Here is a 26418-nt window from a genome sequence, read left to right on the forward strand (position 1 = left end):
GAAGTTAGTCTTCAACGGTTAGCAAGGAGTATTCCTAAACCAGTGAAGGTGAACTTTAGCTAATAAGAATTGCAAACACGGAAAGTGGATAATTAGAAACCCTAACTGGTGTTGAGGAAAGTATTCTAGAATACTTTGCCCTGTGGAACACAGGCGGTGATTAAGGGTTCAAGTAAATGATGCTAGCTGCTAACTGTGGAAGTTATTTAGCTTAGCCTATGCTGTACGGGAGCTAGGTTAGGTTAGCTTAGCCTAAGTTAGCTTGATGCTAAGCTAGGTTAGCTTAGCCTAAGTTAGCTTGATGCTAGGCTAGGTTAGCTTAGCCTAAGTTAGCTGGATGCTAGGCTAGATTTAGCTTAGCCACCCAGGCTGGTTTGTTTACAAAAGTGACATTACGAGTTAACACTTCCTGTGGCAAGTTGTTGTCATGGGAACCAGAGCATGTCAGAACAATTCAACAGTACTTGAAGAATGTCTGTACATTTTACGTGAATCACACACGTTTTAACGGGTTAACAGGAGGCGCCTATACTTTGTTTTTCAAGAACTTGGCGTTACATTCAGTAAAATGCAAATGTGTTTTGGCATTTGTTACTTTTACTCATGGAACTCTTCTCTTTACTTTAAACAACTTATTCTATTTGTTTACAGAGTAAGAAAATAGATTAGCTGTACGTCAAAGCTTGTCTAAGCCTATATAGTTACGTCCCTGTTATGCGTAAAAGCAGACTTTTCAGCTAGTGAACAGTTTTGACCGCTAGGTATCACTCTGCTTGTAGATGCAGCAAAAATTTAGGTTTTGGTGAGCACACACACAAAAGGTTTTGATTATCTTAGTAGATGTGCATTAAGCAGCGTCGACTGATGACTGGTTTCTTACATGTCATAACCTTTTACTCAAAACAAAAACAAAAATTGCATGTTGGTTCTTTTCAGATGTTATACTTCGAGAGTAACAAAATAGAGTAAAAACAAAAATTAAGAGATAGGATGAAACCAGAAATGAAGAGGAAGGAAGGAGTGTTTTACCTATTTAAGTTTAGCTAGGAGACATAAGTAGACTGTTGTTCCTTATGGGTAAGCTGCTGTTTTAGACTAAACTGGCAGGGACACATCAAACATCAAGGTCAACAGAAGAAGAAACCACGGGAAGTGTTTGCAGTTCTGTCTGGGGCCTACTGTGCATTTGTGTTATCCGTACTTCATGTACTTAGCTTGGTGCTAAGGAGTGAGGAGGGGTAAAACACAAACAGGAAGTAGAATATTACTGATCTGGGTAACTCGCTAAGGAAACAACAGTCGCTAGATATCGTAATCCTATAGAGAGAAAGAAGATGAGGATAGTGACTAGTGATAGTGACTTTATCTACAATAAAGTAAAGGTAAAGTTAGGACGTCCTTATAGCTCTAGGAGACTAAAGGGAGAGCCTATCAGGCAATGTGATTAAATTTCAAATCTAGTTAAGCTTTGTTGAGCTGAATAAGGATTCAGGCTGAAACCTGAAGTAAATAAATTGAAATAAAATCAAAATAAAAGGGTAAACATCGAGTGTTCTCATAGCTCTAGTAACTAGAATGGAAATCGACTAAGCAAATTGATTTAATTAAATCCCAAATTTAATTTAATTCAACTGAACTGAGTGGGAATGTTCAGGCTCAACAGGTGTAAACACTCACAAATAAAATAGGGGTCGCCTTAAGTCAAAATAAAATAAATAACAAATGAAAACAAAAGTATCTGGGTTTCAATTTGAAAGTGAAAGTGAAAGTGAAACCAAGAGGGAGGGGGTCACGAGGTGGTTAAGCAAAGTCTTTATTGTGTCAGAAGCCCGCATCCGCTATTTTGGTTGTTGTAAACAGCGGAGCCAGCGGAAGTGGCTCTGAGGTAGGCAGTTTAGTTCGTAAAGTTGCCAAGCAGTGTTTATTCACCTCAACCTTGAGGGTTGAAAGTGGCCTCAGCTCGTTTAATGCGCCAGGTTTGGCAAGGGCATGTGTTTGATCATATAGCTGCAGGTCAGTCATGACCTTTGGGCAGCAGGTGTCAAAGTCTTTTAGTGAGCTGTAAGGTGCAGGGTAGCACAGTTGAACCTTGACCTGGTGTTGAGTCTGTGTCTTTTCATGGCTGGCTGTGGGAGTTCCCGTGACCTCTGTGGCCTGCCAGTCTGGCTCTGGTGACCTGTGTGACTGGAGGGGGTCAGGTTCTCGCACTTGAGCCCAAACTTGCAGTTGTTTGAAGTCTATTAAAGGCTCAAATCGATCTAGCAGATCTTTGCCAATTCGAAGTGGAAAAGTGTTCATTTGTGAGATGAGCACGGGATGGACTAGACTCGAAGGACCAATTGTCAGGTGGATGTGAGCTACCTGTTCTAGCCAGATGTTGTTCTGGCTGTACAACTGTACGCTCAGCTCACACGTTTGAGGTGTAAGAGTTCGATCTTGTCTCTTAGCTTTGAGTCTTTCAAAAAGTTCAGCTGATATCAAAATGAGGTCTTAGCCTGTGCCTAGCAGGGCTTTAATGCTGAAATCAAGGTCTATCGTGATGGCTAGGTAGAGCTTTCGGGCCACCCCCTTTTGGATCAGGTTTCCCAGGAGTCTTGGCGTTGGGGCTGGTGTGTTGATCGATGGGCGGTTAGGGCCGGCCTTGTGTGGGTCGCTGCGGAGGCAGGTAGCCAAAACAGCATTGCTTGGTCTTTCGGGACTTTGGTCCCAGTTGTGTGACACTGTGCTGTCATGCGCAGGCTGTGCAGCGGTCAGCTGTGGTGGCTGGGTGATGCTGTCACTTTGTGGTGTGACGGCTGGCTCTGTGGCCTGGGGCCGACGAGCAGTGTTCAGGGTGCTTAGACACAGGATGTCGGGCTCGTACCTCTTGTTTCTCTTGGGAGATCTCCCGTGAAGAAGCTCTTTCAGCACCTTCAGGATCTGTGACGTGGCTGGGTGTTGTGGGGCGCCCTCTATGGGCAGCTCTGAGTAGTGTTCAGAGACAGAGTAGATTGTTGGGTTTTTCAAAGTCTTTTGGACACAGTCTTTTGCTTAATGTGAGCTTTGTGGGCCAAGTCTCGTAGCTGTTGGGTAGACATGCTACGGGGACAGGCCAGGACACCTAGGTGATGACTCACCGTGGGATGCAGATTTCGGGGAAACAGAGTTCTGAAGTTGAAATCTTCTTCCATACCTGGGTGATTTTGGGCTCCGAAATAGGCTTGTCGGAGTTGGTTGTTGAAGGTCTGTGGGGTTTCAAGTCGGGCCTGCTTGAGGTCCATGGCGGTGAATAACCCTTGGTCTGATTCTGGATCAGAGAATTCACGGATCAAAGCTTGTTGCAGCTGCTGGTAGTCAGTTTTGACAGTGTCTTTTTTTTGACGATTTACGAGGCTGCGCACCTCACGGCTGGACGTAATCCTTATCAGGTAAAGTCTGTCCCACGCGGTTGTGTTGGTAACAGTCTGTAAGTGAAAGTCAATGTCTTGCAGGTAGGTGTGCACGTCGTGGCCTCTTGCAGGGGTTCTTTGGAAAGGCTCTCCCCCTTTCGCTGACGGGGGTTCTTGTGGGCTGGCTGGTGGTGTTTTTTTTTTTTTGGAACGGTGGACTTTCACCTTTCTTTTCAGCTCTGTGTTGTTGGCTGAAAGGTGCGGATGGCTGGTCAGGGGAAACTTTGTGGTGTGACGTTTCCCCTTTCCGGTCGCTTTGTTCACAGAGAGCTGAAACACTCTTATAGATTACAATGTCAATTTTGTATATGATATTGTCTTCGTGCTGAATGAGTTCATGGATTTCAGCTTGGGCCGCTTGCAAGTGTTTTTCGCAGGCCTTGGCTTTAGTGTCTATTTCTTTTAGTTCAGTCTCTGCTCTTGCAAGGAGAGCTTCACCGTTTTGGAGTTTCATGTTGAGCTCCTCTCTGGTTTCTTTCTCTGACTGCTCTTTTCGGTCTGTGTGTAGACGAAGATCCGACGGGGCAGTTTGAAGTCTTTCCACTTCCTTCTGTAGCTTGGGGTCGGTGTCATCCTCTTCCTCGGTTTCGAGGAGTAGTTGATCTAGACGATTGACGATCTGGGCCTCCTCTGCTTGCATCTTTAGCGTTGCTCCTTCATGCTCCAGGGCGATGCGGCTCCTTTCGTGGAGGCGTGCTTGTGCGATGAGCTTGTGAGCGAGGTTTCCGACGTGTCGGGCCCAGTCTTTGTCGTTGTAGCTTTGGCTCGGTTTGTGAGCCCTCAGCTTGTCCAAGTCGGCGTCCAGCTGCTCTTGGCTCGGGGGCTCTGAGTCACTGGCGACTTTGGGGAGGAGTAGAGGTGTGGTGGATCTCAGCCATGTCTCCAGGTTGTCCCAGCGGGCTGCGGGACAGGAAGACCGGCACAATACTGGCTCACTGCGGGCGAGAGGAGCACAGCACACACACAAGAAAGCAAAACCACTGCAAGTTCGTTTACGAGCTAATGAATTATGCTAATACGGGCTATGCCGTCTATGCGAATTTTGGCTAACTGATGCAGACAGTTAGATTGGGACAATTTGCGTAGGTCAGCGAAAAGGCCTAAATAAAGATTTTGACAGGGCGGCAGCCTAGTGGGTCACATGGTGACGCTAGCTGCCCAGTGGTCGATCTGTTATTTAGCTGTCCTTTATGTCATAGGTTCTGTCTCTAGGTGAACTGAAAGAAACAAATCACAACAGAACAGAAGGATAGTGTGATAGAAAAGATTGCAGTAAAATTAAACAGAACAAATGAATAGGTCTGTAATAAAAGGGGAGATATACTAACACAGAGAGTGTTACAGGGGATAGGGAGCCTGGGCCTGCTATCCAGCTGGATTTATAGCCGGGCCCACGGGCTAGTGGGTTTACCGGTGGAAAGCCTTATTTAGTTTGCCTGGGTGAATTGAGGTCACTCTGGCTGGAGCCAGCGTCGTGGTTAATCCTTCCGTCGCCCCCCACGCTCAACCGCCGTGTCCTCGGGCCTCTCTGTTCATCTCTACCAAGGTGCATTCCTCTCAAACAATCTGCGACTTTGGAGTGCCAGATTTCTGATGACACAGTTTTATGTGTTGCACCAATGGAAAGAGACAGGGAAGTCCGAGGCTCACTCACGGTCCGCGCCGGTAACGCCAGTCAGTCAAACCAGCTTGCCGGAAACCAGCCAGAGATGACCGTCAAATCACCACCTGGGGAATTCTACGTACAAATACAGAACAGGATTTAGCAAGCGAAACTCAAAGTGAATTAAGGTTTTCTTGTCTAACCCAATGGAGTACTTATGTATGTAGAAATAAAGGCAAAGGCTTTATTAAATAATAGTAAACAAAAAGGAAATTATGATAATGTTGGTAATTATCAAAATGACCTAACCCAAAAGAGAAAATAGAAAATAACGAAAGCCAGAGGCACAAAGGAGGAGGCAGGTAGTAGCGTGTTAGTGCCACAAGAATTAGACAAACTTAATTCAAATTTAATTCAAAGAGGGTTAACTTAAATTACACTATGCATGTACGAGGAATTAAAAGGAAAATCAGAATAATATCAAATAATCACTAATGATAGCAGTGAAGTATCATCCATAATTATTAGATAATCGAAACGAAAGGTAGAACGAAAGAGAGCAGGCTGAACACAGGAGGAAATTTAAATTCAAAGGAGTTGAAATCAAATCTAAATAAACGTGTAAGGAAATGTAACACTCAGAATGATATCCTACAATAGTCCAGATACACTGAAGTATCAGTCCTATTTGTAAAATAATCAGGAGAGAAAGGTGATATACATGAACACTCACAGATAGTGAAAAGGGGAAAAGAGTGATACCGATTTGGTATCCACAAGGCCACACAGTGGCGCTGTTTCCTCCAAGTGGATATCAGTGGCTGACAGACCAACACAATCTAAATTTTAAGTTCAAACTGGTCTCGAACCAAATTTAAATATGCGTGTAAGGGGATTGAAAAGTCAAGATGATATCCTATAATAATTAACGACAACAGTGAAGTATCGTCAATAATTATACAATAATCAGAAGGGAAAGGTAGAAATAAAACAATTCATAACGGAATGAAAAGAGAGAAAACAAAATTGACATGAGAGACTTAATTCAAATTAAAGTTAGGAATTTGATATCCCAAACTGAATTTGAATAAGTGTAAGATGAGTTAAAGATCAGCATAATATCTGATGATAAATCAGATGGCTGAATAGGCAACTTGATTTAAATTTAAATTTAAATTTGTTAAACTCAATTTAAATAAGCGCGTACTGAAAGTTAAAGATCAGAATTATCTCTGATAATAATCAAGATTACTGCAAGGTATCATTAATAATTATGAAATAATCCAAAGAGAGAAGTAGAAATAAAACAATTCACAACGGAATGGAAAAAAGAGAAAAGAGGAATTGACATGAGAAACTTAATTCAAATTTAAATTAGGAATTTGATATTCCAAACCAAATTTGAATAAGTGTAAGACGAGTTAAAGCTCAGAATAATATTTGATGATAATCACGATTACTGTAAGGTATCGGTGATGGCACATCAAATAAAACCAACTGGAAATTGACCACTTCAAAACAGAATGAAGGCAGGAAAAGTGATAAACCGACTTAGCAGGGGATGCCACGAGGGGGCGCCCTTTGTTAAGTGGGTATCAGTGGCTGAGCTGAGAGTCTTAACTTAAATTTTAATTCAAATCTTGTTTGAATCAAATTCAAAATAATTACAATCAGTCAGGGGCAGGACAATCTAACATCCAATAATATTTAGCACAAGCAGAGCTGTTAATGCACATATATACATTGAAGTTAGACCGCAGAGTTCATTATCACAGGGAAAATGAAAAAGAGAGAAAAAAAAACAAGAGAGAATTTGAAAACAAAGTGACCTGTTTGGGAATGCCCACACGGGGGCGCAATTTAGCTCGCGCAGAATGATGTCACGGAGCGGAAGTAATCAGACTATACTGGAAGGCTGCCCTCCAGTGTTCGTCAGCGGAATTACATTCAGTGTGATTTTACGCTGAGAATTTCTTTCTCCTAACGTCCACACGATGGCGCCATTTGAAGTCATGGGGTTGAAGTAACTTGCACTATTAAGCACTAAAAAGGTGTCTTTAGTGTTTGTCAGCGGAACTGAGCACTCGGCTTCAGAGTGATTTAACTCTGAGTGCATTTCTATGCGTCAGTTGTCTGCAAAAATCACAATTATTTCAAAATCTCGGCGGATTTTTGGTGCTATATTTCACAAAAGTGTGTGGCAAGATTTCTTCACTGCACGTAAATTGTGGACAACAGGAATTATTCATCTGTTGCTTCGGCTCCCGATAACATTTATCAAATGGCATTGATTAAAAATGTTTTCAGTTTTGGATTTTTATCGGTGCTATATTTAACACGTCAGCAGGTTTTCTTCGCTGCGTCGTGCAAAAGGAAACAGGAATTATTCATCTGTATTCGACTCCAAGCATATATCAAATAGCACTTGTGATAATATGCTTTTCGGTTTTTTACAATTGAGTAGCTAAGTCAATGTTTTTTTCAAACCAGGAGTTCATCGCTACTATAACGATTATAATATCAGGCCTTTTACTACTGAATCAAAGGACTCTCGCTTTGATCAGATTGTCTCACACTAGTAAGAGATTGCTTCGTCTTAATAGGCGGTTTTAGACATATTAAAATGTATCACCTGCAGAGTTGTCTTCATCTCAAAACAGGACATTCGTGATATTAATACTGCAGTGTAGTCATTTAACAGTGATAAAAACATGTCTATGCATATTTTAGCAGCTGTTAACATGTAACGTTACTGACTGACGTCGGGTTTTTGCCTGTCAGTTAGGAGTGAGTTCGCAGTGCGACTTCTCACAATTTCAAAATTCCATATCGTGCGTGCACAAAATTATCAATAACCATATAAACAGATTGAAACTGAATTTGCTCATAAAACAAAGTTTGAAATGTGCCCGCATCCTCCACCAAATTATGTAGCGACATTGAGATGTGCCTTAATTAGCTCAAATTATGCATAGGGAATTTTAATAATTAATCATGAATATGATTAATATATTGCATATTACAGTTAAATTATCGAAATTGAAAATAGATCGATTGTATATATGAATGGTAAATCATAACGAATTATAATTCCTCATTCATATATCAATGGTCTCATTACAGATCGATTATAAGACAACGTTAAGGGAATCAATTTAGTTTATCAAACAATCGGTTTGTCCAGCAAACAGCCGTAAGGTTAACTAACCAACTTCTCAACAGGGTTGTCCCTTTTTATAAACTCCGAGAAAGCTCAATGTTCCGGCCGTGAACATTAATTTTCTCGTGTTTATAAAATTTACGTTACTGATATAGTAACAACTTGTAAAGCTTTTAGCGAGATATTCATTTCATTGACTTGTAAATGAGCACTTCAGGATCAATCAAGAATATGGTTTTAATAATTGAAACTACGGATACAGAATTCTACATTTGAACACAGGATACATGTATGTACAGTTAAACAGTAAACTAACGAGACAGACGAGTACACATAGGAGAGAGAGAGAGAGGTTGCGAGGGCGCAAGATTGGGAGTAAGAGAGAGAGAGAGAGAGAGAGAGAGAGAGAGAGAGAGAAGATGAGATCTTCTTGGCACAATTCATCACAGACACAGAACCTTTTGAATTAGAACAAGACTCAACAGATCTTAAATAAGCATAATAAGATGGATACTTGCAGAGGCACCGCTCTTGGGTGTGACCGATCTGAAAACGGCGTGTGCGTGTATCTCTGTCAGGTGGATGTCGAGCGTTCGGGTTCGTCCAGCGAGCGCGGCGTGTTTGAATGTCCTTGTAGGTGAAGCTTGCCAGTCTGGTTGTGTTCATTTTCTTCGCGAGAAGACATGAACAGAGGAGACTTCGAAAACGATAAAATAAACTTGAAGAAAACAAAAGAGAAACGATGGATCATCACACTAAGGCGAGGTCCAGACGCACGAGGAGTCACATGATGAAGCCACGAAGAGCAGGAAGAGCCAGGGAGTTTAGGCAGAGAGTTTTTTTTAGGAAACTTTTCGAAGGGTTTCAGCAGACAGCCAAGGGAAGCTCGGCGCGTCTCTTTAAGGACACTTAGGTTCACGCCCCTTCTGGCATGAAGGCACCAATCAGCTGGGAGAAAAGTGCCGCGGAAGATTCCTCTTTGTCTTGTCAGGATCATTTATGATGGTATAACATTTTGTCATTCCTACCCAGAAAGATTGTACAGACCGGACAATAGATTTTACAGTAATATCCTATCTATGACTGGTTCAGTCACGACAAGGCGGTCAAACAGCCACCAGACATGGCAGGTAAAAGTAGAAGAACATAGGGTTACATTCATATGCAGAATTACAAGCATTTTAAGTTGGTTAACACACAATAAAATTGTCAGTACTTCCAGTACGGCATGTGACGACATCTAAGCACAAAATGAATACATTTAAAACATTTAGAGGTACTTTCCTCTGAAAAGTTCCATGGCTGGTGTTTGTGTGTGTGGAATGCGTAATTGTCTGTCAGCACTCAGGCAGCATTGTGAATTGGCTTACTCATTGCATAATGCTCTATTGTTAGGTGGTCAGACCAAGAATCCCCTAAGGGGTCGCGTGGTCTTCGGCCGGACTCGTGATCTCATCTCGAGTCACATGTCCAGGGCTGACTCAACTCGTAAGCAAAGCATTCCGTTGTTCATTCATTAGAGAAAAATGCTGCATGTGCGAGTCATAGTCAATGATTTAATCAATTCAAAACACTACCCCCTTTGTTTCACGAATGGAAGTTAAGGGGAACTTAACTAAATTAGAATCTAGTTAATTCACTCCCCATACCAGAGCTGGCTCGATTACCTATCTGATTATCACTACAGGCTCCTGGGGCATATGGCATCCACAGCCGTGGCAACACCGCTCGGATTGCTTCATATGAGACCGCTTTAGCTTTGGCTTCACGACCGAGTCCCGAGGTGGGCATGGCAACACGGCACTCTCCGAGTACCAGTTACTCCGACCTGCCGTCAGGCCTTCACCCCGTGGTCGAACCTCAGTTTTCTACGGGCCGGAGTGCCCCTGGAACGAGCTTCCCGGCATATGGTTGTAACGACAGATGCCTCTACCACGGGCTGGGGTGCCATGTGCAATGGACGTGCGGCCGCGGGCTCCTGGACAGGACCCCACCGCCTATGGCACATCAATTGCCTCGAGTTGCTGGCTGTACAGCTCGCCCTGCGCCGCTTCCGAGCCGTGCTAAGGGGCCAGCATGTACTAGTCCGTTCAGACAATACCGTGACCGTAGCGTACATCAACCGTCAAGGTGGTCTGCGCTCCCGCCATATGTCGCAACTCGCCCGCCACCTCCTCTTATGGAGTCAGAAGCATCTGAGGTCGCTTCGTGCCATTTATATCCCCGGAGCCCTGAACTGTGCAGCCGACGAGCTCTCACGGCTTCAGCCCCTCCCGGGAGACTGGCGACTCCATCCCCAGTCGGTTCAGCTGATTTGGGACCAGTTCGGGGACGCACAGATAGATCTGTTTGCCTCTCACGACTCGACCCATTGCGCCCTGTATTATTCCCTGACCGAGGGCACGCTCGGCACGGATGCACTGGCGCACAGCTGGCCGCGGGGCCGCAAATATGCGTTCCCCCCAGTGAGCCTTCTTGCGCAACTTCTGCGCAAGGTCAGGGAGGACGAGGAGCAGGTCACTCTGGTCGCGCCGTACTGGCCCACCCGGACCTGGTTCTCCAAACTTATACTCCTCGCGACAGCACCTCCTTGGCCGATCCCTCTGAGGAAGGACCTCCTTTCTCAGGGACGGGGCACCCTATGGCACCCTCGTCCCGATCTTTGGAACCTCCACGTGTGGCTCCTGGACGGGACAAGGCAGGTTTGAGTACCCTACCACCAGCGATGATGGTTACCATCACTTCCGCTAGAGCGTCGTCCATGAGACACGTCTACGCGTTGAAGTGGAACCTCTTCGTCAGCTGGTGCTCTTCTCACCGAGAAGATCCCCGGAGGTGTTCGATCAGTGTCGTGCTTTCCTTCCTTCAAGAAGGGTTGGAGCGAAGGCTGTCTCCCTCCACCCTCAAGGTCTATGTCGCCGCCATTGCCGCACATCATGACCCAATAGAAGGTAAGTCTGTGGGGAAGCACGACCTGATCGTCAGGTTCCTGAGAGGAGCGAGGAGACTGAATCCTCCTCGCCCTCCTCTCGTACCCTCTTGGGACCTCGCAGTGGTCTTAACTGCCCTGCGCAGCGCTCCCTTTGAGCCTTTGCAGTCGGTCGAGCTTATCTTCCTGTCAATGAAGACAGCGCTTCTGACCGCATTGGCCTCCATCAAGAGGGTAGGGGACCTGCACGCATTCTCCGTTGACGAAGCGTGTCTGGAATTCGGCCCGGGCTACTCTCACGTGATCCTGAGACACCGGCCTGGATATGTGCCCAAGGTTCCTACCACTCCTTTCCGGGACCAGGTGGTGAACCTGCAACCGCTGCCCCCGGAGGAGGCAGACCCAGCCTTGGCACTGCTCTGTCCAGTACGTGCTCTCCGCATCTATGTAGACAGAACGCAGTGTTTCAGGACCTCAGACCAGCTCTTTGTCTGTCATGGTGGGAAGCTGAAGGGAAAGGCTCTCTCCAAGCAAAGGTTGTCTCACTGGATACTGGACGCCATTGCTTTGGCATACCAGCAGCAAGGTCGACCGTGCCCCCTTGGTGTGACCGCCCACTCCACCCGGAGTGTGGCGTCCTCTTGGGCTTTAGCGAATGGCGCCTCGCTAACAGACATCTGCAGAGCTGCAGGCTGGGCGACACCTAACACATTCGCCAGATTTTACAATCTCCGAGTGGAGCCAGTCTCCTCCCGTGTACTGACTTTTTCAAGCTAACATGGGTCCGTTAAGTGTCTTCGCTTGCTCGCCATTCCACTCCACGGACTGGATACGTGCTATATTCTCCTCAGGTGAGCTTCCCCGAAAGCCCTGAGTTCCTCCAGCACTCTTGATGTCGGCGCCAGTGTCTATTGCCTGCGCGTCGGCTAGGTGCCTCCCGTGTGCATGGTCCCTCCCCTGAGTGACCCCCACATGTGTATTTCCACTGTAAGCCTCTCTGAGCATGTGTCTTTCCCTTGGCAAGCCATCTTGCCACCCCTGGGGTTAAAATATTCCACCTTCGGCTGGACACCCCAGTGTTCTCCATATGCATCCTTTGGGTCATATGTGTATTTCTAAGTCCCCCCCCCCCCCCCCTCTGGGTTGGCAGTAATTGCATATTCCCCTCAAAACCTGGGATATGCTCCCCAGTGTACCTTGGTATTCCTGTGCTAAATAGGAGTCCTTCGTCCGTGCTAGTCTCACGACAGGGATCTCAGATTTACGCAGGGCACTGGAAGACAGCTAAGAAGGTGGCGTGATTAGACTGGTATCCCCATTCGTCGTCATCCGACGGAACTCGGAGTGACAACGAAAAGTAACGTCTCGGTTACTGATGTAACCCTCGTTCCCTGAGTAGGGAACGGAGACGTTCCGTCTTCCTGCTAGAGCTGTCACGATAACTACTTTTTGTTGTGCGATATATTGCACCAAAATTAATTGCGATAAACGATATTATTGTAATTTTCAGACCATTTTATGCCACTGATGACAATATAATAGCATAATAATGCAAGTACACTGTTTCAAAGAACAAAGAACATTTTATTATTATTCTATTCAATATTTAGACATTGTGAAATGTGAAAAAATATATCCCAAATAAATAAAACAAGTAAATAAATACACTTTCGTTAACAAAAAAAGTGCAAGGTATCAAGAACTAGATAGTACAAAGTAATATGTGAATTTAAACTTTTAAAGTGTCTCACACAAAGGCACAGATGCATCAACAGGACATTTCTGCTGCCAGATTAGTTTTTTAATTGTTAGGCAGATTCCGAGAAAGGAACACCAACATGTTTACCTTGTGGGGCTTAAGGCAGGATCTTACTGGGGTAACAATGTTACCAGCTGTGCTAAACAGTCTTTCTGAGCTGGTGCTTGTTGCACAAATGCACATGTATTTTTGTGCTAACTTGGCTACTAGGGGAAATCTTGTGTGGTTATCACGCCACCACATTAAGGGATCAGATGATGCAGGAACGGGTTCTTCCTGGAGGAACCTGGTCAGCTCCACATCAGCCTGCACTCTTTTTGGAACCGATGCCTGAGTCTGGTGACTTGCAAGTAGGTTTCTTCTGTGCTGGAGAAGGTCACACAGCCTCTTCTTCTTGCTTGCTGGAGGTCCAGATTCAGATTCTTCATTTCCCCCTGCAGCTTCAACGCACTTCTCACCACTGGCACATTCTCCTTTTCCTTCTTCCTCGTTCATGTCTAGTAGTTCTTGCAATAGCTTTTCTTTTACATCATCCAAGACCTCCGCATCCTCCATGGTACCACGATACCTTGGATCCAAGACGGTGGCCTTTGTCAGAAGGTTTTGGATTTCAGGTGGGCTGTATTTCTCTTTCAACACCCTGCACATGTTTGCCTTTATGTTTGCTGTCAGTCCAGTGTCATTGGGGTCTGGTGATAAAAGTTCACCTTTAAGAAGTTCCAACACAGGCTTTACTGAGGACACAGTGACATATTTTTCCCCTGAGAGGACATCCGTGAAATCAGCCACTGGCTTCATTGCTGCATTAATGGATTCCAATACGGAAACATCCTGCCAGGTTGGGTTGAGGTGGCCATGTTTTCGATCTTCAACCAGGACACGTCGTATGGCTGGGAGTTGCTCTAGCACCCTCTCGATCATTTTGTGCTTGGTACCCCATCGTGTGGCGACATCCTGTGGAAAATATAAGATTGTTTTTGTTTTTTTTTGTCTAACATTATTTAACAAATGCTACTTTTACTACACTGTAAAAAAATTGTAATCACAAATTTTTTTCTTTTGTCAAATCAATTTAGATAATTTATGTGGTTCAGATAACATAATAGTTAGAGTTTCTGATGGTTAAATCAATCTGCTTCATTGTATTAACTAAATTTTTCATATTCAATTAACTTACAATTTTAAGGCAACCAGGTTACTTATTTAATTAAGTTAAACCAACAATATTTTTATAGTGTAGTAGTACTTTCACAAATAATAATATGGTTATTATAATGTAACCAAATATTTAATACATACAAACAGGCCCCAAAGTAAGTAATAAATAATAAAAACCCTTTAAATTAAGTTTATATAAACCCTAAATAGTTTGTGTTGTATAACAAGTTACTGGTATCATCACTCACCAGTACTAGATTGTGTTGGGGGACATTGGTTTCAGTCTGTGCCTTCCTCAGGTCTCTCTTCTTTAGCCAGCTCAGGTTGAATGTGTTGACAAGATTCCTACAAAGTCCCATGGCACGTGCTGTGCGATCCTTGTCACTGTCCAGTCCATGGGAAACAGCCAAATGGAGGTTGTGTCCAAAGCAATTGAGCCATGGCCAGCCAAGATTACGTATTGCAGCCACAATGTTAGCACCGTTGTCTGTAGTTATACAGGCCATTTTGCGCTCATCCAATTCCCAGTCTGCTAAAGCAAACTGAAGGGCTTCAGCAAGCACATCCGCAGTGTGGTTCTGGGGTATGTATCTGGTCTCTAAACACTTTGACTGCAGAGTCCAGTCATCAGTTATGTAGTGTATGGTCAAGCTCATATAAGGTGTCATATTTGAGCTTGACCACATATCTGTAGTGGCAGAGTAAAAGGAGATGTTTTTTATCTCTATGTTCTTTATCTTTTACTTGTTCTTTATCTTTTACTTTATTGTACAAGGATGGAATGGCAGTTTGGGAGATGTACGTTTTCTTTGGCAATTCGTACTGTTTGTCAAAAGTTTGCAGCATATTTTTAAATGCTGGTTTTTTGACCGTGTATAATGGCTGCATCTCTTTGGCTATATAGCGAGTTACGCTATCCGTGAGTGTGCGCCATTTCGCGCTGTCACGTTTATATTTGCACTGTCGGGAAAAGGCATCTGCAACAGATAACTGTCTGGAAGAAGGCCCCTCTCCAACTCCAGCTGCAGTTGTTGTTCCCAGGTTGAAAAACTGTGTGGGATGGTTATGTTTTAGGTGCGATTTTAAGTTTGTTGTGTTGCCTCTTTTCGTTGCTACTGTTTTAAAACACAGTCGACATACCGGCTCGTTCACGTTAATTAGCTCTCCTCTCTCGTTCGGCTTAAAGCCAAAATGTTCCCACACCGGAGCTGAAGATTGCGGCTTTGAATTCAATTCCATGTTGGACTCGTTCTTCCTAACTGGCTCGCTGTATATGTCACGAAACAGAACACTTTAAAATGCAGTTGGTTCACGCCTTCTCTTCACCTGACGGTGTCCGCTCTCTCTCTGTGTGTGTGTGTGTGTGGACACGCTGCCTGCGCCCCGCCTCCGACACAGAGTGCAGACAAGATGACAGAGGCAGCGCGATCAACTAAAATGTTGGTGACATTCATTTTAATGTAAAAATTAATCTGATTATTATTTTTAATAATAAAACAAATTTCAGTTGCAATATATCGCGGCACCAAAAATGATCGCGCTCATTTCCATATATCGTGCGATAAGTCGATATATTGACTATCGCGACAGCTCTACTTCCTGCCACTTTCCGCTGTACCGCGGGGATCGCCTGAGCTCATGCTCAAGCTCTGAGAAACATGCCTATTTGCTGCCAGCGTTCTCCTTAAATACCCACGAGGTGAGGCGGAGTTACGCTATGCAAATTCTGCAGACCCATGGCATTTCTTTGCCATTGGCTCGTTTTGTAGTACTCGAAGTCGATTGGCTTTCTAAGCGAAACCCCCATTCGTCGTCATCCGACGGAACGTCTCCGTTCCCTACTCAGGGAACGAGGGTTACATCCGTAACCGAGACGTTTCATGGAGCGGAAGATATGATGACTAGATGCCTATAAGTATTGTAATGGTGCAAAAAGTCAAACTTTAGAGGCATGTTATCAATAACCTTTATTGGAATATAAATTTATATAAGCTTAGCTGCAGGAATCTGTGAGGGCAACGGACAACACAACTGGTGTACCCAGGGCAGGCTTAGTAAAAAATATCCTTGTATGATTGTCTACATACACTAAATATTAGTGCTGTCAAAATTAATGATTAATCCAAGTGATTAATCAAAAAATCAAAATAACCCTGATTGATACCTTCCTGATATGTACTATGCTCAATTATATAGCATTCTCTCAAGTTTTGAAGTTTTTTCTTTGGTTGTTGCGTTAAATCTTACCCAGATACAATAGTGCTATTTTCTGATTGACTATTGTGTAGCCTCTTTCTTTCTTTTTGATTGGCTGATAAGTGGCTGGCTCGACTAAGAACTCCAGGGGAGACGCGCTTGATTCCTGCCGCTTCCATAGTGAGAGCGGTGCGGCCAGAGACATTTTGGGCGCTGCGGCATATTAAATATATTATAAACTATTTTTCCATGTGAGAAATACAAAAGACCAAAATGAGTGACTTTCACGCTCAATGCGTGACCCTTGAGAGCCCTGCTAATGGCAATGATGTTGCAGAGGTGCGATGGACCGCGTAAAAACCAATAGGGTGTCGGAATGGTATATGTTTATACTTCTCATCCAACCATAATCAAATGCACTCTTATCCGGATGGCGCGATTTATCTAGATAAAACAAGCCAAAATGAAATAGGAGTAACAAGGCTATTTTTAAAATGTAAGGAGTAGAAAGTACAGAGACTTGCGTGAAAATGTAAGGAGTAGAAGTAAAAAGTCGGCTGAAAAATAATTACTCCAGTAAAGTATAGATACCCAAAATTTCTACTTAAGTAAGGTAACAAAGTATTTGTACTTTGTTACTTGACACCTCGGCTCTGTGGAAATAAAGACTGAACATTATCTAAATTTCTACTGTGTCCTCAACATCATAGGAAATGCATTTTGTTGCCTAGGAAGTAAATATTTTCCAGATTTAGCCTTTAGCTTAATTCTAGCATCAGTCTGTTGTTCCTGTGTGAGCAGAGGTGTCAAAAGTATTCACATTCATTACTCAAGTAAAAGTATAGATACTAGGGTTAAAAAGATTTCTGTAGAAGTTGAAGTATCAACTCAAGCTTTTTACTCAAGTAAAAGTGTAAAAGTACTGGTTTCAAAACTACTTATAAAAGTAATAAGTAAGTATAAAAGTATTAAGTAAAAGTAATGTAAGGAAAAAAATGCCATTAAGGACAAAAGCTTAGGCCGCGCCACAGGGGCCTATAGATGTTATTCGATCTGTGTCATCAATGTTTGCGGCGGCCATATTGCTGACAAAGAAACCACGGCAACTGTCAGTCTGTCAATTGACAAGCGAGGCAGCGTCGGTATTATCCATGGTATTATCACTGTATTTTTTTTTTTAAACAGCGTGATGGTGTGTTGTGTAATACACGGCTGTTCTAATAACAGCAATAAGAACCCCGGAGTTAGTTTTTATGATTTCGATAAGTTACCGACTGTCAGAAAACGTGAAGGGAAGGAGACAGAGTTGAGCCAGCGCAGGAGAGGCTAGCTAAGATAAATAGGCTAAACTTTCAGCCAACTCCCCATAGAAAAGTCTGTTCCCATCATTTTACCACAGGTTTCACACATAATCCGTGTGCGGTGCGTATACAGTACAGAAGCAGGACGCGCAATACTTTATATGCTGCGTTTGCAGTGCGTAACTGATCCGCGGCTGTACCACAAACACCCCGGTACTCACTATTTTTATTTTAACACATACTCACTATTTCAACAACGTAAGCCAATTATTCCATGCATTACTTCTATATATTAAGTTGCTCAAGCAAGTGGTCAAATATGTAACCATGTACTTATATTAAAATCGAAACATTTTTAATGAAAACTTAAAATTGACAAAAACAACCGACTCTCATGCATTTTCTTTTGCATTTACATTTTAATACAACAAATCTTGCATGTCACAAAGAACTTGTTTTTCCACCTCCACGAATGAGACGAGATGCCTATAAGTATTGTAATGGTGCAAAAAGTCAAACTTTAGAGGCATGTTATCAATAACCTTTATTGTAATATAAATGTTCATAAGTTTAGCTGCAGGAATCTGTGAGGGCAATGGACAAGAAAATCGGTGTACCTGTTACGGGTTTCAAATGCCGTAACTGCCGTAACAAATGATTTTGTTTGTGGTTCAAATGTGGCCAGTGACACTCACTACAACAGGCAATGAAACAAATCCACACTCCAGTGTGTTGAACACCACATCCCAAAGGCGGGTGGGCCAGATAGCCTTTCACAAATGTTTCAGAGAGAACCCACAGCACTTAAATTACAGGTTCCCTAAAAGAATACTCACAACACACAGCATATTTATACAGAAGACAAAAGCAGCAATACATTTACAATTAAGACAAAACAGCAGCGTAGTCTGGGTCCATGCGTCCTGCTGATTACACAGCTCCGAGCTGGAAGCATGACTTTAGACACGACCCCCAACCTACACACACACACACACACACACACACACACACACACACACTTACAGCAGTGAGGTTTAAGCACTTTTCAAAGCATAAGAGAATCCCTAGAAAGAGATCATACTCACTGCGTCAGAAGTTCAGAACAACATATATAAAACCACTGCGTGCTGCAACATGCTCTCACTGCAACAACTGTAGAACAGGCTTTAGGTTACACACCAATATTACACAGAAAAATAAATCACATGCCACTTTACACTCATCCATATACCAGATATTGGAGAAATAAGTAACCCAAACTACATGACTCCATCCGGGAAAGGCATCAAATTTAGAAGAATAGCGGACGAGCAGTGATGAAAAATGCTGGCGCAGCGTTGAGAGCTGAACACATGATACACACCGTTAAGGAGGTATTAGTTTTATCATTTTATTAAACTTTTTTTAGGATTATGTTTTAATGATTTTCTTTTTAGTGTTTTGGCCGGATTATTGCCTGACTGATTGTTGCCTGTGTGTCAGTCAAAATAACGGATGTTAGAGATATTGTTTTATTTAAAGGAAACTTTTTAAGGTTGTTTTATTTTATTGATGTGTTTTTCGATATATTGTAAATAATTCTTTGTTGTAATGAACTGTTCCCTTTCGAGGGAACTTCCGCTGCGTCGAAAATCGACACTATGGGGAACGCCTTCAGCGTGACGCGTCTGAAGCCTGTATGGAACTAGTCCAATCTTGATTGGTGCTGCGTGATGACGTCACTCGTGACGCCGCATGTGACGGTGAACCGGAACTATAAAAGGACACCGGCAACATAATGGCGCCAGCTTTCAATTGGTCGAAGCAAGTCGTTCTCAGGAGCGCGAAGGAGTGGCCGAGGGACGCAGCGTTTCGTTCGGGGTTACAGTCGTAACCCGAGACGTTCCCTTTCGAGCTCCACTACCGGCTTGCGCCTGATAATTTACCCCTTGTGGGTCCTAATGTCACATATATATCAGTGGTGGGCGGTCAGGGCCAGCAAGGCCTTCTCTGCTGGCCTAGACACTATCAGAATCACAGACTTGCACTTTAATATATTTTTTGAATGAGTATTAAATTATTCCCAATAGTCCATTATCTTAATTTCATAGCTTTTCTCTTAGTTGCGCTGCTTTCAGTAGTGTATGTTTATTTTAGCGCTTTTATCCAGTCATATTTCCACCATCACGCGTTGCCAGGGTCAAAAAATCTGCCTTCAGGCCTTCAGAATCGACAGTGCGGGCGCCTGCAGCTTAAATGAATGCCAATGAAACCGTCGCTTTTCTGTTAATTATTAAAGGGATAGTTTACCAAAAAATGACAAGTCACCATTTACTCATCCTGATGTCATTTAAAATTCATAAGACTTAATATGAGACACAATATGAGATTGGCTTGTTAATTCTGATTTGTTTTGTGGGGAAACAAAGACAGTTTGAATCAATCTACAGTATATTGGCTCTTTATATCAATTAACTCCAAAAAAAAAGACATGTTGAACGGGCGCACTTTATCCTTTATTGTTAGGAAAGCAAGATGGAGACAAGAAAGACAAAACAGCAGCAGATGACAAGGTAAAATGCCGCTGTACTAAAGGACAGGAGCAAAGGTTGCATGGACTGGTTTGTCAACTTTATGCAGCATTTTCATAGTTTCTAGTTCCAGCCCTGTCCAGAATATTGAATATTATTATGTTTGTGTATATGCGTGTGCCCTTCAGATTGTCCTGTTATATGGTGTTTGTTGGGTAGTTTTAGTCTTCAATAGCGGTGCTTGTTAAAGCATGTATCACTAATACTATTGGTCATATGATGGGTTAAGGATTTGAACACACTCCTAGTACTAAACTATAGTGCACAACTCATACTTCAACATTTGTGCTATGGGCATGATCTGTAACTCAAAATGTGTGGCTTGTTGAGGAGAGCTGTGGTTTTCTTTTCTAAAAGACTAAAAATCCTAATAACCCTAGCCATATCTAGAGACCAGAATTTCATAGAGACTTAAAGGAATAATTTACCCCAAAATGAAATGTCTGTCAACATCATGTTGTTCCAAACCCACTTGACTTAATATTTGTAATGAAACCTGAGAGGCTTTGAAAATCCAGGTAAGCAAAACCTACCAGATCCAAAAAGGTTATAAAGGAATTGTAAAACAAATCCATATGGATCGAGCAGTTTAATCAAAGTCTTGTAAAGAGATATGAGCACTTAATATGATGCATAGATTTTTATTTGCATCTAAACAAAGAATGGCACACATAGGACATCACATATGGTAATCACAGAAGATTGTTCCTCACTCAACAAACCTCTTCGTTCTTGTTCGTAAGCTTCTATGTTTACCAAATGCAATTTGTGTGTCAATCATTGAAATAAGGCAGACTGATAGAGAACATAGAAAATATATCTCAAACCGTTTAGTGTCTCTAATAGATCCTTTTGATGTCTAAAATCCTGTATTTTGCGATAAAACACTGGAATATTATTATAAAACTTTCTCTGTCACATGGCCATCATGTCCTGGAGGAAACTGAGAAGCTTGGGACCAACACCACCTAGTGGTCAAAGACTTGATTACGTTGGCCTGTTTTCATGGTCTAAATCTGAGCGGAGACAAATTATGCACATTTTCACTGAACAGTTTAAGTGGAGTTGAATTTTTTTCCACACTGTTATTAGTGTGACAACCATGTCATAACCAGGCTTCTGTTGACCACAATGCAGAGAAATAATAATACAGGACTGTTGTAATTGGATATGTCTTTAATGTTTCCCGCATCATTAATTAAAACAGCTAAATACATATTTTGATAGGTCAGTTACGTTTGACAGCATTATGTAAAAACAGTAGACGCTCATCTCACTACAGATGTCAAAAAATACTTGACCGATTTCCTGAAACCTAATTTTTTGGTTCCATTGGGTGAAAAAATTCAATAAAATTCTTTTAACTGCAACTGCAAGAGACTTTGTGGGACATGTGCTCTGGCATGTAGTGCACACACTTCAACAGGTTACAACCGAATCTGAATCTGGTTCCTGATCTCACCATCACTTCTCTGCCGCTGTCCATGAAAGATGCAGATAAATCCCTGTGTTTGATTCGCAGAACAAGAAGCAGCAGCAGACGTTCAGTCAGTCTCACTATTATATGGCTCTGTATCGCTTCAAAGCCATTGAGAAAGATGACCTAGACTTCCAGTGAGTCTATTCACATATTTATTAATATTTCAATTTAGTCATAGCCTTCATGCATTGTCAAAACCATCATAAATGCTTCATTAATTGGTTTAATTTCTAAACCTGATCAGGTGTGTTGTGTGTGTGTGTGTGTGTGTTTCAGTCCAGGAGATCGCATCACAGTGCTGGATGACTCTAATGAGGAGTGGTGGAGGGTGAGTTCACTGTGCTGGATTTCTATCAGAAGTTAAGGTTAGTACAGGAGTGCATGAGTGAGTCAGGAGTGAAGATTTTCTCTTCCATACATTTAATGCAGGGCTGGGCAACTTTGGTCCTCAAGATCCACTTTCCTGCAGAGTTCAACTCCATCCATGATCCCAATCACCCGCCTGTAGCTTTCTAGCTATCCTGAAGACCTTGATGATCTCGTTCCGGTGGGTTTGATTGGAGTTGGAGCTGAACTCTGCAGGAAAATGGAGTTGCCCAGCACTGGTGTTATGACTGGGAGAAGTCTAAGCAGAAGTCTCCTCAACACAAAGTAGCACAATATTTTTAAAGCCTTTTTAAAGAAACATGCAGTGCTAGAACATTATTGGTTCATATTATTATTACTAAGGTTTCAAATTCATCTCCTGTGATCACTTTTGTTCGATTTCGTTCAGACCCTCCCCTTTTAATTTCTTCTCACACTACATACTTTTAGCTGGAATGCAAAGTGTCTCACACAAATATTATTGAATGGATAAAACCATGTTACGCAGTTTACAAGAGACCGGGAACGAATAAAGGAGACCCCGGTCTTTTCACGCACATGGAGTGCACATTATTATTATTATTTGTATTAAGTAAACAAAGCAATACAGATAAGGACGAACACAAAAAAACATAATTCTGTTTTGTATAATTAGATTATGTATGTAATTAATAGGGCTGGGGGAATTAACGCATTAATCTTTGCAATTAATTAGCTGACTCAGTTGTGTTTGATTAGGGTTGGAACTAAACTCTGCAGTACATTTGGGTCTCTATGAGCAGGGCTTCAGACCTAGGCTTTAAAGTGAACACTAGGCCACTCGTTTTTGAACTGTGTCTATGTGTGTCTCAAAGGGTAAGATTGGTGAGAAGACAGGCTACTTGCCCATGAACTACATCATCAGGGTACGAGCAGGCGAGAGGGTATATAAAGTGAAACGCTCCTTCGTGGGAAACCGAGAGATGAGCCAGATTACCCTGAAGAAAGATCAGGTCAGTGTGTGTGTGTGTGTGGTGAAGACTGAAGAGGGATGAGTGAATGTCATGTGGATCACTATTATTTATGAAGTGTTGGGGAGAGTTAGCGCACCCAGCTGCTTTCTGTTGAGGTCTTACTGCAAACAGCTTCTCAAATAGCGAGCTAAACCTGAGAAATGGCAAATGTGTTTTACGCTCCCCTCCCCTGAATAATTCAACTGGAATACCTCTGTATGTCCCTTATTATACTCTAAAAATCTGGTCTGCCTAGTTAATGTTTGTACTTAAACATAAAGGAACCGAATCAAAATGTATTTAAGAGGCAGTTTATTGACTGATCACCGATTGATTTTCCGGATTTATAACTGTGTTCTGCTTTGTAGATCGTGGTGAAGAAAGGAGAAGAGGTGAATGGATATCTGAAAGTGAGCACTGGCCGTAAACTGGGCTTCTTCCCTGCTGACCTACTACTGGAGCTCTGAATGATGGAGATTCATTCATGAAGAAAATATGTGAAGCTCAAGAATGGACAGAGAAATAATGAGACAGAAGGAGAGATATGACTAAATCTGACCTCACTGGCTTGTGAACAAGGTCTAAAGTTAACTTTTACCAAGCACTATATATGAATAAAAATATTTGCTGAGAAAATAAAAACAAAGTTTCTCATTAGTTGGCCAGTCATTTTATTAGGAACTGCAAAAATAAGTTTATATTGTCTAAAACTCTTTGTGGTAACATATACATTACCTACATTAAAAACAGGTGTAACACAACCAAATCAAAGAGAAACCATAGCAACAAACTGAAAACTAGGCCAAATAACTAAAACACAGTAATCCCAGACAATCCCTTATATATATATATATATATATTTTTTTTTTTTACACACCAGTTAAATGAAAACAGAAAGCAAAGTGGGAACATGTGACAAAGTTAAAGAATTTTTTTTAACACATTTCAATACATAACTTATTGCAGCAGTATACAAGCTTACAAAAATGTCTTTTTGATATGTTTTAAGATGTTATGGCCCAGAAAACTTTTTGTAGTCTTTTAAAGATGTAAAAATGTAATCTTTTGTTGTGTTTGTGGGTAGGATTTTATAATTGACTACTCTTTTCAAAGAGGAAGTCAGAACCATTGAAGTGACGAGTAAACAAGATGGATGTCAAGTACTTTGTTTATTAACTCCTGACAGAAACCACAAATTGAGGACGAGGATTAGGCATTTTTCCACTATCGTTGGTCATTAAGTTGGCTGTTGCTAACGTGCCTTCCCGAGTTTTTTCCTGCCTTGCCATGGTTAGCCTGCTATGCCGCTCAGCACATGGCTGCTGATCATTGAAATTTACCCATAAGTTAATGAAAAGCAACTTTGTGACACAAGCTAACATAGCGTTTACAGAAGGCATGGCGTTCAGCTACTGTCAAGTCACAGACAGAATTCTGGTAATGTGGGACACTTTCTGATAATTTACCTTCTGCATAATTTTATGATCCAAATGTCTTAGCGCTTCATATGATAATATTCTAAACAGCTTACTATTCTAAAGAGCTCTATTATTCTATACAGAATAAAAAAGAAATAAACATTAAACACAGGATGGATGACTCTTCCTTAAACACACATTGACCCCAAAGGTGAGCTAATCCATCCTTTTCCCTCGAAATTAATGGGCGGTGGGTCTTTTCTTTCGATGCAAAAAAGATTTACTTCCACCTGGCCAAAAATGCTCCATATAATGCGGACCATCTCGTTGTCCGTTCTGGGACAGAATATCTGTTCTCGTGTTCATGGAGCAAATGTATTGCTCTTGCTGAGTGGAGATTGGGAACCCTGCATGAGCCACACTCGTGGCGTGACATTTTGTAACAAACATTGCTAAATCTCCTTTCGCCGGAAAGCCGTAGGGCAGAAGTTGACGTGGAAATTCTTTTTAGACTTTTATCGATAATTGGAATGACAGCTGGAGATCTCAAAAGGCGGTAACACTTTAGAATACGGTTCCTTCGTTAATGAATAACTACACAGGAACAAATGAGTAACACAATATTAACAATCTAGTAACTACTAATCTAGTATTGGATGAAGATGCCGTGTGAAGAAAGTGGAAAGGTGCATGGCCTCAGAGAAAATATAAAGTTAATCTAAAGGCAAAGTCTTTCATTTCTGTGAGTATTTCGGAAAGTCTGTCTTGGAATGCTTTAAATATATTGCAATGAAAAAAAAACATTTTGGCTGCTTGTTCAAATTGCTTCAAATGATCTTAAGCAACACAATTACTACATTTTGTCCAAACTTAATTTGATTGTGTTCAATCTGCTTAAATATGTAAAATTAGAGTTTACTTAATCCGTTTGTGTTGGATTACATGAATGATTTGTGTTGCATTAACTTAAACTGGGCGGTGCTTGTTAGTTCCCAGCATGCTTTGCATATAGCTGAATTAAGAGAGAATAAATGTTGAAATTAAGTGTTATTTTATGTGTTTTTGAGAAAATGAGGAAAGGGGAAGACTTAATAGTGTGTAATTGTGTTTAATGTTCAATTACATTGCAATTATTAGAACCATTTAAATTACAGTGGGTTACCATTGTGGAGAAGAGTGGAGCATTTGGTTACGTTGTGGACTGATTAATAATATATAACTCTTGTTGCTGAAAGAGCATATACATCTTAGCATTTAATGTTAATTAGTGCTATTATATGCTAATGGAAAGCTACAGTATAGAATTTCAATTGAGAAATTATGTAAATCCTACATACTTTTATTTGTCAGTGAAGATTTATATAAACTAAAGCATGTTCACTAAACTTAACCGGTTTAAGTTACAGGGAAGCAATTCCATTGATTTGTTTGGACTCATTCAGTTGTGTTGTCACAACACAAGGAGCTTACATAGATTCAAAAAATCCCAATAATGTTAATAAAACGCAATTTGCTTGTGTGGAACCACTGTCCATAATTAAATTAAGTAAGTTTAAAGAGTAATTTTTTTGAGTGTAACACTTGAGTCATTACTAGTTAGTTACCATGATTCTTACAGTAGTTCTCTGGGAATCATTAAAAAAAAAGTAGTTATTGATTAGTTAATAGTGAACTACCACTTTCATCTGTGCGCTGTTACTTACTAATTTGTTAATCAGAATTTCTTGTTAGTTAATAGTTACTAGATTGTTAATATTGTGTTACTCATTTGTTCCTGTGTAGTTATTCATTAATGAAGGAACCATATTCTAAAGTGTTACCCTCAAAAGTTATAAGTTTAAGCTTGTATTTCTTGCAAGAAAGGAAGTTCACACACAGACAGAGTCTGACATGAGAAGGGCGATGACTTCCTTTTTCTTTCGGTTCATATACACCAAAACTTCACACTTATTCTAACACCTCTTGGTTGTACGCACACACTTACACACATATGTCCACTGCAACACATTTTCTCTTAGTGCAAGCGAGCTTATCCGTTTCAGAGAGAAACAAATCGTT

At 41.8% G+C, this 26418-nt stretch overlaps 1 protein-coding gene across 1 annotated transcript; it reads left to right on the forward strand.

Annotated features, from left to right (window-relative positions):
• The first annotated feature begins 18129 nt into the window (after window positions 1-18129).
• LOC130102447 (SH3 and cysteine-rich domain-containing protein 3-like) lies at window positions 18130-23461 on the forward strand. The gene is made up of 6 exons (XM_056268475.1): window positions 18130-18181; window positions 20040-20086; window positions 21627-21718; window positions 21861-21912; window positions 22805-22942; window positions 23311-23461. Exons 1-6 carry the CDS (start codon window positions 18130-18132, stop codon window positions 23407-23409), a joined length of 480 nt encoding a protein of 159 aa, XP_056124450.1. The 3' UTR covers window positions 23410-23461.
• The last annotated feature ends 2957 nt before the right edge of the window (window positions 23462-26418 follow it).

Source organism: Rhinichthys klamathensis, unplaced genomic scaffold (assembly GCF_029890125.1).
Source record: "Rhinichthys klamathensis goyatoka isolate OS25496 unplaced genomic scaffold, OSU_Roscu_1.1 h1tg000272l_1, whole genome shotgun sequence".
NCBI lineage: Eukaryota > Metazoa > Chordata > Actinopteri > Cypriniformes > Leuciscidae > Rhinichthys > Rhinichthys klamathensis.

Coding starts and splice junctions, on each gene's coding strand:
- LOC130102447 (XM_056268475.1), top strand. CDS start 18,130: ATGGACAAGAAAATCGGTGTACCTGTTACGGGTTTCAAATGCCGTAAC. Junction 21,719..21,860: donor AAAGATGACCTAGACTTCCA/GTGAGTCTATTC, acceptor TGTGTGTTTCAG/TCCAGGAGATCGCATCACAG. Junction 22,943..23,310: donor TTACCCTGAAGAAAGATCAG/GTCAGTGTGTGT, acceptor TCTGCTTTGTAG/ATCGTGGTGAAGAAAGGAGA.